We start from the raw sequence: 14,191 nt of genomic DNA on the forward strand, positions 1-14,191 counted from the left end.
CCCATGGCCAATGTGGCCTTTAACATCTTTTAAGAAATGAATACTACATACCTCTGTACAGTACATATACACTCACCAATTTTACTCCTGTAACCTCTGCTCCAGCTATACTGAAGAATTCTTTTCTAGTTTCTTTCAGAACCTTCTATACTCACTCTTTTTAGTGTCCATACCTTTCCATATGCTGCTCTGACAGATATAATTTCCAATCTCTTACTTATAGCCTTTTTGTCTGAGTGATTCCCAAACTTTCAGGCCTCGGCCTAAGAAGCCATTTCCTTAGGGAGACTATCTCCTAATTAGACTAGGTTAGGCCCCCTATTTGATGTTCTCATAGTACCCAATATTTACTTACTAAAACATTTATCATTCTTTATTTGAATTGCTTAATGTATATCTTATTCAACAGACTGTGAATATCAGAAAACAAAGGACCATGACTATCTTTTTATTTCTGTATCCTAAGTTTCAAGCACCGTGTCCGGTAGTTAGCAAGTGGCAAACAAATGAACTAAGAATCTCTCTTGCTCCTAGTTTATAAAAAATAGAAATCATCAAGAATGGCTTCAGCTTTCTACTTTTCCATCTCTCATTTTAGGTACTGTTTGATCTAAAGATACAGTCATAGTCTCTCAGTCTCTTCCAGGGTACCTTTTTTCCATGTGCCCCAGGGCCATGATCTGCTTATCCAGGGACCTGCTTCATCTATTACCTTTTTTCTTTTCCGTAATTTCTGTATTTCTTCCTCAACTGACAACTTTGTTTTTTTAATACAAATGTACTCACATCTTTCCTCAAAATTCTAAAATGAGAAAAAAATAACAGCAACAACCAAACCCCAAAATCTTTTTTTTTTTTTTTTTGAGATGGAGTCGCACTCTATCGCCCAGGTTGGAGTGCAGTGGCATGATCTCAGTTCACTGCAACCTCCACCACCCAGGTTCAAGCAATTCTCCTGCCTCAGCACCTGAGTAGCTGGGATTACAGGCACCTGCTGCCATGCCCGGATTAATTTTTTTTGTATTTTTAAAAAAGCAGAGACAGCGTTTCATCATCTTGGCCAGGTTGGTCTTGAACTTCTGACCTTGTGATCTGCCTGCCTCAGCCTCCCAAAGTGTTGGGATTACAGGCATGAGCCACTGCACCCGGCCCCAAAATCTTTATTCTAAGTAACTTTCTGGTTTAAAGCCACCATCCTCTATCAATTGTTAATACATACATATATATAAATATATATATATACATACACACATACACACACACACACATATATATATTTCTTCTATTTATTACCTTCCATCATTAATCAATCACAATACTTCTACCCCCTCCACTGAAACTGTTCTCATTTTGGTCACCAATGTCTACCAATTGCCAGATTCAATGCTCTATTTTCAACCCTTATCCTATTTTATTTAACATTTGATACTATTAACTACAGCATTCTCTTGAAGTATTCTTCCCTTTTGACTTCTAGGATTGCTCTGTCTCCTGGTACATTTTCTCTTTCTTTCTTTCTTTTTTTTTTTGATACGGAGTCTCTGTCGCTCATGCTGAAGTGCAGGGGTGCAATGTCGGCTCATTGCGACCTTGGCTCACTGCTACCTCCACCTCCCAGGTTCAAGTGATTCTCATGCCTCAGCCTCCCTAGTAGCTGGCATTACAGGCACTTCCCACCACACCCGGCTAATTATTATATGTTTAGTTGAGATGGGGTTTCACCATGTTGGGCAGGCTGGTCTTGAACTCCTGACCGAAAGTGACCCACTTCAGTCTCCCAAAGTGCTGGGGTTACAGGCATGAGCCACTGAGTCCAGCCTCTTGGTTCATTTCCTATCTCTGACTCTCTTTCACTGGCTACTTTCCCCCACCTAATCTTTAAATACTAAGACTCCTAAATACTCTCAAAATGCCCACTTTCCTTTTTCCCTCCTTGTTACTTACAATGTGCCTAGGCAATTTCAATTATTCTCTTGGCTTCAACTGCCACCTAAATGCTGATGACTCTACAGTATCTGTCTAGTCTGCAGATACTGTAGGGCATTAAAGATAGTATGTAAAGCCAGTAAAGGTATTTTTAATAGTAATAAATAATACATTCAAAGGATAGTGTTAAGAAAACCAAGCATTGCTGAATCATGTTGTATGTAATTAACTATTTTATTTTACCAAAAGCTTACTTTACATGCCCATCTAAACATTTTAATGCATTCAAACTCCACTGCTAGCCTTCTTGGTAACATCTTTGTGCACTGTATCACATTAAAAAGAAATAACCTTGATGAGGCAATCTGGTACTCTATCATGTAATAGGTTATAAAACTTTAAAAGTATTTGTATTTATGTTAAACCATAAACCTTGAGATGAAAAAAATCATTAATTAAAAATAAACGTATCTACATTTAACATAAACTTTGGTTTTTAAAATAGCTATACTTTGAAGTAGTATAGAACCATGACATAATTTACTCCATTAACATTTGTGTGTGCATGTGTACAAGAATATGTGCCATACTTAGAAACGGTATTCCAGAATTTAATCTTACATAACATACTGGGGATAAAAACAGGTACACTACAACTGAAGAATAACTGTGTTGCTTAAGGTAAACTTTCTCTTAAGAGTAAAAAAGTAGCAGGCAGGAATTAATGTAAATCTTGCCTTGAGAAAGGAAAATCTATCAACTATTAGATAATTACAGGCAACACTGATTCAGCAATGCTCAGTTTTCTTAACACCACTCTTGGAATGTATTATTTATTACATTAAAAATACTTTTACTGGCTTTACGTACTATCTTTAAGACATCCATTCTTGGCTGGGTGTGGGATTATATCACGCCTGTAATCCTAGGACTTTGAGAGGCCGAGGCAGGCAGATCACAAGGTCAGGAGTTTGAGACCAGCCTGGCCAACATAGTGAAACCTCGTCTCTACTAAAAATACAAACATTATTTGAACTTTCGTATTGGTGGCAGGCACCCATAGTCCCAGCTACTTGGGAGGCTAAGGCAGGAGAATTGCTTGAACCTGGGAGGCGGAGGTTGCAGTGAGCTGAGATTGTACCACTGCACTCCAGCTTGGGGGACAGAATGAGACTTCGTTCCCAAAAAAAAAAAAAAAAAAAAAAAAAAAAAAGACACCCATGCTCATTTATCTTTAATATATTTCCATGTTAATTTCTCTTTAATAATATTTTAAAATATCTAAGAATTGAGTACACCAAATAGTGTTTCTTTATTCACTAAACAAATGTTCATTAAGGGTCTATTATCTGTCAATTCTTCAGGATACTGAGAATAGGGCACTTAACCACAGGAAGAAATCCCTGCTCCTTAACCTTATAAAGTTTATTTTTTGGAGATTATATATGAATGTATTTTAATTGCTTGATTATTGTATGTCTTAACACATACATACATATCAGATGGTGATAAATGTTACAGCAGAGGGGAAAAAGGTACAGGGGAATAACAATGAGATTGGAGCAGAAGCAGGTTCTAAACAGGGTGGTTAGAGAAGGCTTATCTGAGCAGGGAAAGCAAACACATACATAGTAGAAACGATCAGTAAAACTAAAAGCTGGTTTTTAAAAGACTAACAAAATTTATAAACTTATGATAAGACTAATCAATTAGAAAAAAAGAATGGCTTGAGTTACCAACATCAAGAGTGAAAGAGGAAGCATTACCATAGATCCTACATGTTACAAAGAAAGGACTATATTTTGAAGTTTAGGCCAATGCACCTAAAAATTTAGTAAAAATGGGTAAATTTCTAGAGAAAAAAATTTACTGAAACTGACAAATAGATTTGAATAGTTCCATATCTGTTAAAGAAATTAATCTGTAATTACAAATCTTCCCATGAAGACAAATTTCAGATAAAATTTTCTAAATATTTAATTAAACCAATGTTATAAAAACTGTTTCAGACAGCAGACTAAGAGAGAACAATTTGAAATTTGTTTTATGAAGTTAGCATAAACTTGAAACTAAAATTAGATAAAAATGTAATACCATGGCCATTCTCTACTAAATAAAGATTAAAAACTACAAATAAAAAAAAATCCAGTGATACAAAAGGGATTCTAAATCATGATCCAACTGGATATATTCCAGAAATGGAAGGTTAACTGAACCTTCCATAACATTTAATATTTCCTACCTGAAGTGAGAAGACAAAAAAAAACTTGTCCCTACTCTCTTTAACACTTTAGACCCTACTCAATATAAGGCAAAAAAAAAAAAAAAAAATTATTAAAAGTTGAAAATAAGAAATGTAACTTGCTCTTCACAAATAGTGTGATTGTTTATCTCAAAATTCCAAAAGCTATTAGAAAGAAAAAGTAAACTTAACTAAATTTCTAAATACAATGTCAATACAGAAAAACACCTTTGTATATCTTCATTCTAACACCAGTATACCAAGGAAATATTCCTTAAACAAGAAGCAAATAGGACCACTCAATAAAAGGTTGATAAATCAGACTTCATTAAAATAAACTCAAAAGACAGCATAAAAAACTTCTGGTTCTTCAAAGATACCGTTTAGAAAGTTTTAAAAGTTAAGCTGCAGACTGAGGGAAATATATGTAGTTAAATAGTAGGCATTTTCAGTAGAAGGGCGTCGGAGGGAACTTTCTGGGTTGACAAGAATGTTCTGTATCTTATTTTGAATGGTGGCTACAAAATTGACCAAATTTGTCAAAACATCACACTGAACACTTATGATCTGTTCATTTTACTGTATGTAAATTATATCAACAGTTTAAAAAGAAAAGTTAAGTGGTTAAGGAAAGGGAAGACAGAATTACGGACCCAGAAACTAGGTCAGAGGAAATTCCTGAGAATGCAGCAAAGAGAGACAAAAAAGTTACAAAACTGAAAAATGGTTAAGAGACGGAAAAGCCATAGTGGGAAGACATAACATGTTTAAACATAGTTCCAAAAGTGGGGAGAGAACAGATGCAGTAAAGGCAATCTCAAAACAGAATGGTTGAAAATTTTCCAAAATTGGTGAAAGGCATCAATTCATAGATTAAAAAAATTTTTTTTCAATGGCTTTTTTGCATAACAGCCATCATGTTTGGTTACATGATTAAGTTCTTTAGTGGCGATTTCTGAGATTTTGGTGCACCCATCACCCAAGTAGTGTACACTGTACCCAAAATGTAGTCTTTTATTCCTCACCCCCTTACACCCCTTCTCCTGGGTCCCGAAGGTCCATTATATCATTCTTATACCTTCGCATCCTCATAGCTTAGCTCCCACTTATGAGTGAGAACATACGACGTTTGCTTTTCCATTCCTCAGTTACTTCATTTAGAATAATGGTCTCCAATTCCATTCAGGTTGCTGCAAATGCCATTATTTCATTCCTTTTTATCCAATTCATAGATTTTTTTAAGTCCAACAAATAACAACAGGATAAAAAAAAAAAAGCCTACCTAAAAAGACATCACAATAGAACAGAATACTAGGGACAAAAATGTGGAAGGAGGGCCATTTCAGATGATAATTAAACAAGTCTCCGGAGGAGCTGATATCTGATCAGAGGCCTGGATTTGAGAATTACAGGGCAAGGGAATAGCAAAGAGAATAAACAAAGAGACCTGTGTGACCTGAGTGGAATAAATTGGGGGAAAATAATAATAGTTTAGTTTTAGTTTAGTAAGAGTTGAGGTCACTGACAGAGCCAGGGTCAGAGTACTTCAGGAAGTATTCAATGCCATGGTAAAGGCTTTTCCCTAATTTTTCTTAAACGTGCTGAGAAGAAGTCAATAAAGCTTTTTAAGCAAGAGAGTAACATTATTTAGTATATTAAAAAGATTACTCTGGTACTATGTGGAGAAAGGGTAGAAGAGGTAAGAAGAGATGGTGGACGAATGTTAGGCTGGTGACAAAGCCCAAGCTAGAGATGATGTTTACTTAGACTGCATGCTGCCAGTGAAGGTTCAGGGAAGTAGATGTATTTGAGACAGCTATCAGAATAGTAGCTAACATTTACTGAGAACTTACTATATGCTGCCCATTGCATTTTACATGTATGAACTCTTTCAATACTATTAACCACCCTATGAGGTTGATAATCTTATTTTTGTTGTGCAGGTAATGACACAAACAGGTGTGGACAATGGCCCCAGATCACAGAGGTAGTTTGACTCTACCATCTCCTCTTAAGAGACAGAACTCTCAACAACAGACTGTGTACATGAGAGGTGGGAGAATGTGGGTGGGGAAAACAAAGCAGCAAGTGTAACTCTTGGATTTGAGGGTTATATAAATGGACAGATGGTGATGCCATTTATTGAGCTTTAATATATGCAGAAAGGTCAGGTTAATAGGAGAAGAAGTAAGTTTAGTTTTAAACAGTTTGAACTTTAGTTGCCTTTAAAGATCTATATGGAGACGTCAAGCAAGCAGGAGTTTAAAGCTGTTGCCAGAACTGGAAATGTCCGCTTGGGAGTCAGCATGTAGAAAACAGTTGTTAACAGGGGCAAGAGGAAACGGGAGATGACAGAGTAACAAATCTAGAGAGCTAATGTAAAACATGAAAACTATAATTAATAATATTTTATTAGGGATTTTTACTAAATGAATATATTTTAACTGCTCCTGTCACATACACAAAAAATAAGATAACTATGTAAGACAACAGCTATGTTAATTTGTTTATCTATAGTAACTGTTCTACTATCTTTAGGTATCTCACATCATGTTGTGTCACATCTTAAATGCATACAATATGATTTAAAATAAAAAATAAATCATGGGTATGGCTAAGTTTGTCGAAGGAGCGATTACAAAGTGAAAACATAAGATGGTGCTGCATTAAGTGAGCCCTAAGAAACTGTGTGGAGTTTGGGTAGAGGAGGAAAGGTTGGTAAAGCAGACTGTGAAAGAGTAACTAAAAAGGAAAATGTGGTATCATGGAAGCCAAAGGAAATGACTGTTTCAAGTGGAGAAGATTCAACTATGTTGAAAGTTGCTGAGAGATCAAGGTATCTTATTTTTTTCCTCAGGCCAGTTTTCAAGCTTAAGAAGGTAGAATGTACTACAGTTTGAACAACTTTAAATGAAAACTTTTAATAAATGACTTATAAGAATAAAAAACAAAACGAACATTAAAGACATTTTTCTGACTCACTTAACTCAAATATTTAAGATTGATATCTGAACACTTCTAATCATTAAGGAATTTTCAAGTTTTTAGTGCAGAAAGTATAACAATTTAGCACTATATTTTCTTTATATTATTTGTGTGTGTGTGTGTGTGTGTGTATATATATATATATATATATATATATATATATACACACATGCATATATATAGTAAAATTATTCTTACCTATATAAAAAAAGGTCTTTGGCAAGTCGCTTAGGTCCAATTATTTTGAAGATAATTTCATATGTTTCAAGTGCCTTCCGATGAACTCCACCTGGTAATGCTGGATGTAGACACTGAGCTAGGCGTTTGCCTATGGTCAGCTTTTTGGGTACTACCTGGTACTTTGCATTATTTTGTAAAACCTTAAAGAAAGCATTTTAACATAGTTGAGAAAAACAAAATATTGCATTCATTTTACTTCCATTTTCTAGCATAATATTATTTAAAATGATCATTGTAGATCTTTGTATTCTGTCAGTTACATTTGCCTATATATATATCATATTTAAAATTAAAATTGAGGAAATGTTAAAAACTATTAATTTGTTTAAAAAATAAACCTGTTAACAGAATAACATTTTTAATGAAAAATAATATTTTCCAAAACAAATTTATGGAGCGGGGAGGCATTTTAGATTTTTTTTTGGGTAAATTTGTAATATTTGATGCAAGAGAAGATAGCTACATGAATCAGCCTTCAATCTATTTTTGCTACTTTGTTTGAAGTAAAGTCTGGCCTCACCATAGATATTTACAATACTTGGAAAAAGTACAACCATTGTCCTGGCATATCAAATTATAGCAAGTAATTCTAATGCTTATAAGAAAACCTATACGAGATTATAATTGCCCATTTATTTTTACAAACTTATTTTTCTAATTGGACAAAACAACTTTTTGTTTTATTCATTCAACCATAACTTTCCTTAGAAATAATGGTCTGGGCCAAATTTCTGTAGAGAGATCCTATCTTACCAACCACTCAAAGGGGATTAGTTAAGTAAAGAAGATCTTATAATAAATGTAATTCTTTAGTTTGAACCTAGAAGTAGTATTATAATTAAGTATTGATAGAATGTCATAAAGTGAAGACTGAGAATGAATACAGACTGTGTTAAAACTGGAATTTAGAAGAAATATACAAAGTCTTATTTTACAGAAGAATAAACTGAGGTTGAAATATTAGGTTGGTGTAAAATTAGGTTTTTTTTCCCCAAAATAAATGAAATGACTATCAAAAGCAGTATAATAGAAGAGTCAGCACTAGATCTCCTGGTTCATTAAACTTATACTAAAACATGTTTAGACTATATTCAAAACATACACACACCCACATGTATATATATACACATATGTAATACCTGCCTTCTTCCATTACAATTTTGGCTAAGTTTCATTAATAACTTGGGTATTCTACTTTTAAGTTATCTAGATACCATGAAATCTATTTTCATGACTATTGATTAATCTAAAAAAATGAATTATGTACCTAATTAGGCAAATTAATTTCCATCATTTAATAACTTGTCTTTAATACCAGTTCCCAGTATATCTTCAGAAACAGACTCTTCAGAACTCTTTAGAAAAAGAAATAACCTAACTACTTTTAAGCAAACTTGTACTTTTAAATGCAAGTTCTTGTGGATGTTGTAAAGAAATAAAGAATTATTCAAACCTCAAATGATAATTGTCAGAAGTTCTAACATGTTAAAGAGAAGCTTCTGTATCGAATTTTAAGATCAATCCTCGGCATATTGAAAACGTAAACTTTTCTTTTTAGGGTATCAAAGTGATTATCTGTCATATCAGGTTGAAAACTAGTGTCCTGGTGTGGTATTGTGAGTGAGAGTGTGTGTGTAGGTTTTCATCCATGTTTCCTGGCTCACAACTCCCACAGACATTGTTATAATATTGGGGAACTTTTGGGCCTCAGAAGCAGGCCTCAAAAAAACAACTTCTCTCTTTTTCCTGCCCTCTTCTCATCTCCTTTTTCTCCCTAAGGCAGGAATCTTCCCCTACTTTTCTATCTTGGAGCTGGCCATAATGAAATTCTCTGGAGTACCTGGTCTCATTGCAGGTCAAAAGACTCCCATTTCAGAAAGGGTCCTGCCCCATACCCAGAAGGAAGGAATGCTGCGCAGAGAGGCCATTTCTACATGGCTGTCCATGCTTCAATCATGCCAATCCAATGAAGTCTCAAAAGGCTCAAAATACGTTTCTAGGCCAGCTGAACATGTGAAGGATCCTGGAGGGTGGCACTCCTGGGGAGGGCATGAAAGTTCTACATCCCTTCACCCATACCTCACCCTATGCACCTCTTTACTTATACCCTTTGTAATGTCCTTTATAATAAACCAGTAAATGTGTTTCCCTAAGTTCTGTGAGCCGCTCTAGCAAATAAAACCTAAAGAAAGGATTGTGGAAAACTGATTTATAGCCAGTTGCTCAGAAGCACAGGTAAAACAACCTGGGGCTTGTAATTGGCATCAAAAGAGAAAAGCAGTCTTATGGGGCTCAGCCCTCAACCTTGTGGGATCTGATACTATCTCCAGTAGATAGTACCCAAATTGAACTGGGGCACATTAAGCTGGTGTCCATGGTAGAACTGATTGCTTGCTTGCTGATAAAGGGGAAATAACCACTTATTTTAGGGTCATAGAAGTCTTCTGCATTGACTGTAGTGGTGTGAGGGGAGAGGAAAAGCTATTTGTATTTTTTTTTCCCATACACATTTTGTATGTATTTTGAGAAAAATTTCTTTCCTTATTTGTATGTTAAGCTATTTGATAGCCTGGGTGTGGTGGCTAATACCTGTAATTCCAGCACTTGGGAAGCCAAGGTGGAAGGATCACTTGAGGCCAAGAGTTCAAGACCAGCCTGGCCAACATAGCAAGACCCTGTCTCTAAAAAGTAAAAATACTAATAAGCCAGGCATGGTGGCATGCCTGCAGTCCCACCTACTCAGAAGGCTGAGGTGGGAGGATTCCTTGAGACCATGAGGCTGCAATGAGCTATGATGATGCCACTGGACTCCAGACTGGGTGAAAGAGTAAGACCTTGTCTAAAATAAAATAAGTTATTGAAAAACCACTCCTTTCCCATCTACCCCTTTAGTATTTAGAAACACTCCCATTCAGTAACAATTAAAAAAAAAACCCCTTAACTATGGGTATGAGGTGAAAAAAACTGATGTTTACAAAAAAAAAAAAAAAGGTCAAAACAAAGAGCCGAAAGTTGATCAATGATGCCACCACAGTAACTGAATAAAAAACAGACGTGTCAAGAAGAATCACTCAAGAACAAACTGCAAGGCATAACCAACTGCTCGTAAATAACTGCCTTTGTAAAAAGTACCAAATTATAACTACAGCTTGCCTAGATACAAAGTGTTTCCTTGCTGCTATATATCATTCGGAAAGGACACAGGAATTTTTGCTTTCCCTCTGTCGGTTTTCATTTTGCTGCCAGGAATTCCAGGATCATATCTAATGTTCAATTACAGAAATTTACTAGCCCTCATAGTTAGCATAGTTGCTTCCTTCCTTCTCGTTTTTATAGTTAATAATCGTAGTGGTAACTATATTTTTCAAGCACTGTTATTTCTTTCAATTAAAACTTCCAAAGCCTTAACAATATACTCGACTATATAGACATGGAACTCATGAAGAAAAACAGCACTACCAAGAGTAACCCAAAGTTCATTTATGTTTTTGCATTCTTACTTCAAGATTTAGAGAAATCTAACAAGTACAAACACAGATTTCTAATTTTTACTCCTTTTATGAAATGGATAATACAGACATACCTTATTAAGTTTTCCAAGTGCTGATATCAAATCTGCCCATTCACTGGAGTATTCAAAATTCTTTAGTGCTTTGTCAATTGCAGCTACATAGTTTCTGTATTTGGAGTCACTCAATAACTCCAGCTCTTCTGTGTTCATCCTCCCACAATGTCCCACTAGAGACCAGTTCCAAACTCATGTAAAGTCATTACCTACGAAAGAGTTTGCAGGAGAAACCAAGGTTACAAAGTATTAAAATAGGTTCCTATGATCTTACTACAAAGGCAATGACTAACTTGAAAATGTTTCCTACTGTTAGCAGTGGTTGAAACTCTTTTCAGCTAGTGTGCAGGGTCACGGAAGTATTCAAAGACAGCCTGAAAGATAACTATTTATGTGTTCCTTCCTAGGAATTGGAAAAAAATGACTGTGAAAATTTATTATGTAATAGCGTAGAAAATTTTCTTATACTTATTTCAATTTAGAAATCATGTTGTTTCCCTGTCATATTTATGTAAACATTTCTGATATATATGCTCCTTTACTTTGTTTTGATCCTAAAATATACTAAGTCTGGTTAGATTGGCAGAATCAGGAACATAGAAGGAAATTTTAAAAATGAATGATTTGGAGATCTAAATAATAAGTGAGCATCTAGTATGAAGGCCCATTAGCGGTTTGGAATTAGACTTTACTTTGAATAAAACAGACAAGAACATGTGGTGATTTAAAGCGTGTCCATAGCTGGGTACAGTGGCTCACACCTGTAATCCCAACTACTTGGGAGGCTTGAGGATGGAATATGGCCTAAGGTCAAGGTTTTAAGACCAGCCTTGGCAACACAGTGAGAGCCTAAAAAATAAAAAATAAAAATATATTTTAAAAAATAATAAAAATTAACGAGGCCTAGTGGCACCTGCAGTCCCAGCTACCCAGGAAGGTGAAGCGGCAGGATGGCTTGAGCCCAGGAGTTCAAGGATACAATGAACTATGATTGCCCCACTGCACTCCAGCCTGGGTGACAGAGCAAGATTCTGTCTCTATTAAAGCAAAACAAAACAAATCCACAAATTCTTTGATATTTCTTTGAAAAAGTACTGCCTAGTCCCCCAGCACCGTAGGGTCAACTTTGTGACTCATTTCTAACGAAAAGAATAGGATGGAAGAGACAATGTTTAATGGCCAACAGGGTCATAAATGCACTTTAGTTTCCTTTACTCTCTTATCATTAGTTCTGGGGGAAGCTAGCTGCCATGTCATGAAGACACTTTCAAGGAGCCCTATGGAGAAGGCAGGACCCGTGACAAGGAGCTGAAACTTTCTGCACAGCCATGTGAGCCACCTTAGATGTAGATCTTCCATCCTCAGCCAAGCCTTAATTTGACTGTGGTCCCAGCTGGCATCCTGACTGTAACTTCATGAGAGACCTGAAGCCAGAATTACATAGGCCAAGTCTCTCAAATTAATGACCCACAGAAGATTTTGTTACAGGCCACTGAGTTCAGGAGTAATTTGTTACAAGCAATAGATAATCTAGGATAAAAGGAAGAATTTAATCACGGTTCCACTTAAAAACCAATGTCGTTCCCCTTTAATTTTTTTGGTATCCTAAATGACTTCTTACTAATTTGGTACCTTTCTCTAGAGCTGGGTGCATGGATCTACAGGAAGATCTAAGAGTGGGCCTCAGGGGATGCTAACACAATTCAACCAAGGTAAGAATAGTCTTTTCAATAAGCAGTTTGGGAAAAGTGAATATTCCATGTGCAAAAGAACAAAGTTGACTTCTTCACATCTACACAAAAGCTACTTTAAAATAGATCAGAGATCTAAATGTAACAGCTAGAACTATAAAACTCTCAGAAGAAAATATAGAATTAAATCTTCGTTACCTATGACTAGGCAAAGTCTTCTCAGAAATAAAACCAAAAGCCGGGTGCAATAGCTCACGTCTGTAATCTCACCACTAAGGGAGGCCGAGGTGGGCAGATCGCTTGAGGTCAGGAGTTCAAGAGCCTGGCCAACACGGTGAAACCTTGTCTCTACTGAAAATACAAAAATTAGCTAGGTGTGGCTCATGCCTGTAATCCTAGCTACTCGGGAGGCTGAGGCAGGACTATCACTTGAACTCAGGAGGCCGAGGCTACAGTGAGCAGAAATCGCATCACTGTACCCCAGGCTGGACAACAGAGTGAGACTCCATCTCAAAAAATAAATAAAACCAAAAACATAAGCAACAACAACAACAAATTAGATAAATTGGACTTCATCAAAGGTAAAACTTTTGTGTTGCAAAGGATAACATCAAGAAAGTGAAAAGACAACTGAGAGAATGGGAGAAAATATATCCCTATATATCTGGTGAGACTCAAACTAGATAATAAATAACTCTTCTAAGCCAATAATAAAAGGACAAATAATTTAAAAACGGGCAACAGATGTGAATGGACATTTCTAAAAGGAAAATTTACAAATGGAAAGTACATAAAATGACACTCCACAAAATTAATCATCAGGAAAACAAAACCAAACCACAAAAATATTTCATGTCCAGTAGGATGGTTATAATAAAAAAGACGATAGTAAGTGTGGGTAAAGATATGTGGAAATTGGAACTCTCATACACAGCTGGAGGAACATAAATTGGTGTAGCTCTTTTGGAAAACAGTCTGGTAGTAGTTCTTCAAAGTTCAACACAGAATTACTATAAGCCAGAAATTCCACTCCTAGGTTTAGTGTAGACCCAAAGGAAATGAAAATATATGTCCACTCAAAACGTATGTGAATGCTCACAGAAGCATTATACATAACAGCCAAAAAGAAGAAATAACCCAAATATTCATCAACTCACACACAGATAACTAAAATACAGTGGAATATTATTTGGTCATAAAAATGAAGTAGTGATATAAACTATAACATGCATGAACCTTGAAAACATGCTAAGTGAAAGAAGCCACTGATATAAGACCATATGATTCCATTTGTAAGATATGTTAAGAATAGAAAAATCTACAGAGATAAAGTAAATTAGTGGTTGATGAGAGTCAGGGGAGAAGAGGATTTGGTGGAAAATGGAGAATGAACTCAAAACAAATATAGGGTTTCTTTTGGGGATGACAAAAATGTTTTAAAATTGATTGTAGCGATGATTTTACAACTCTGAATATACTGACACCATCATATTATACACACACACACAAATATACATATACATATATATATATATATATATA

The 14,191-nt window shown here is 35.6% G+C and overlaps 1 protein-coding gene across 13 annotated transcripts in view; it reads right to left on the bottom strand.

The window, feature by feature from the left end:
- The window catches only part of DOP1A (DOP1 leucine zipper like protein A), a 99,254-nt gene that overhangs the window by 66,464 nt on the left and 18,599 nt on the right, over positions 1–14,191 (bottom strand). For 12 of the 13 annotated variants that reach the window (XM_032275406.1, XM_032275405.1, XM_032275403.1 and 9 more), the window contains 2 exons: positions 10,977–11,167; positions 7,352–7,533 (listed from right to left, as the gene is read on the bottom strand). In XM_032275406.1, coding sequence (XP_032131297.1) covers positions 7,352–7,533; positions 10,977–11,114 — 320 coding nt within the window. In that variant the 5' untranslated portion in view covers positions 11,115–11,167. Of the gene's footprint in view, positions 1–7,351; positions 7,534–10,976; positions 11,168–14,191 lie in introns of those variants that run through there. The other variant, XM_032275407.1, reaches the window with a different exon arrangement.

The sequence above is a fragment of the Sapajus apella genome, unplaced genomic scaffold (assembly GCF_009761245.1).
Source record: "Sapajus apella isolate SASKATOON/1434 unplaced genomic scaffold, GSC_monkey_1.0 scaffold6, whole genome shotgun sequence".
Lineage (NCBI taxonomy): Eukaryota > Metazoa > Chordata > Mammalia > Primates > Cebidae > Sapajus > Sapajus apella.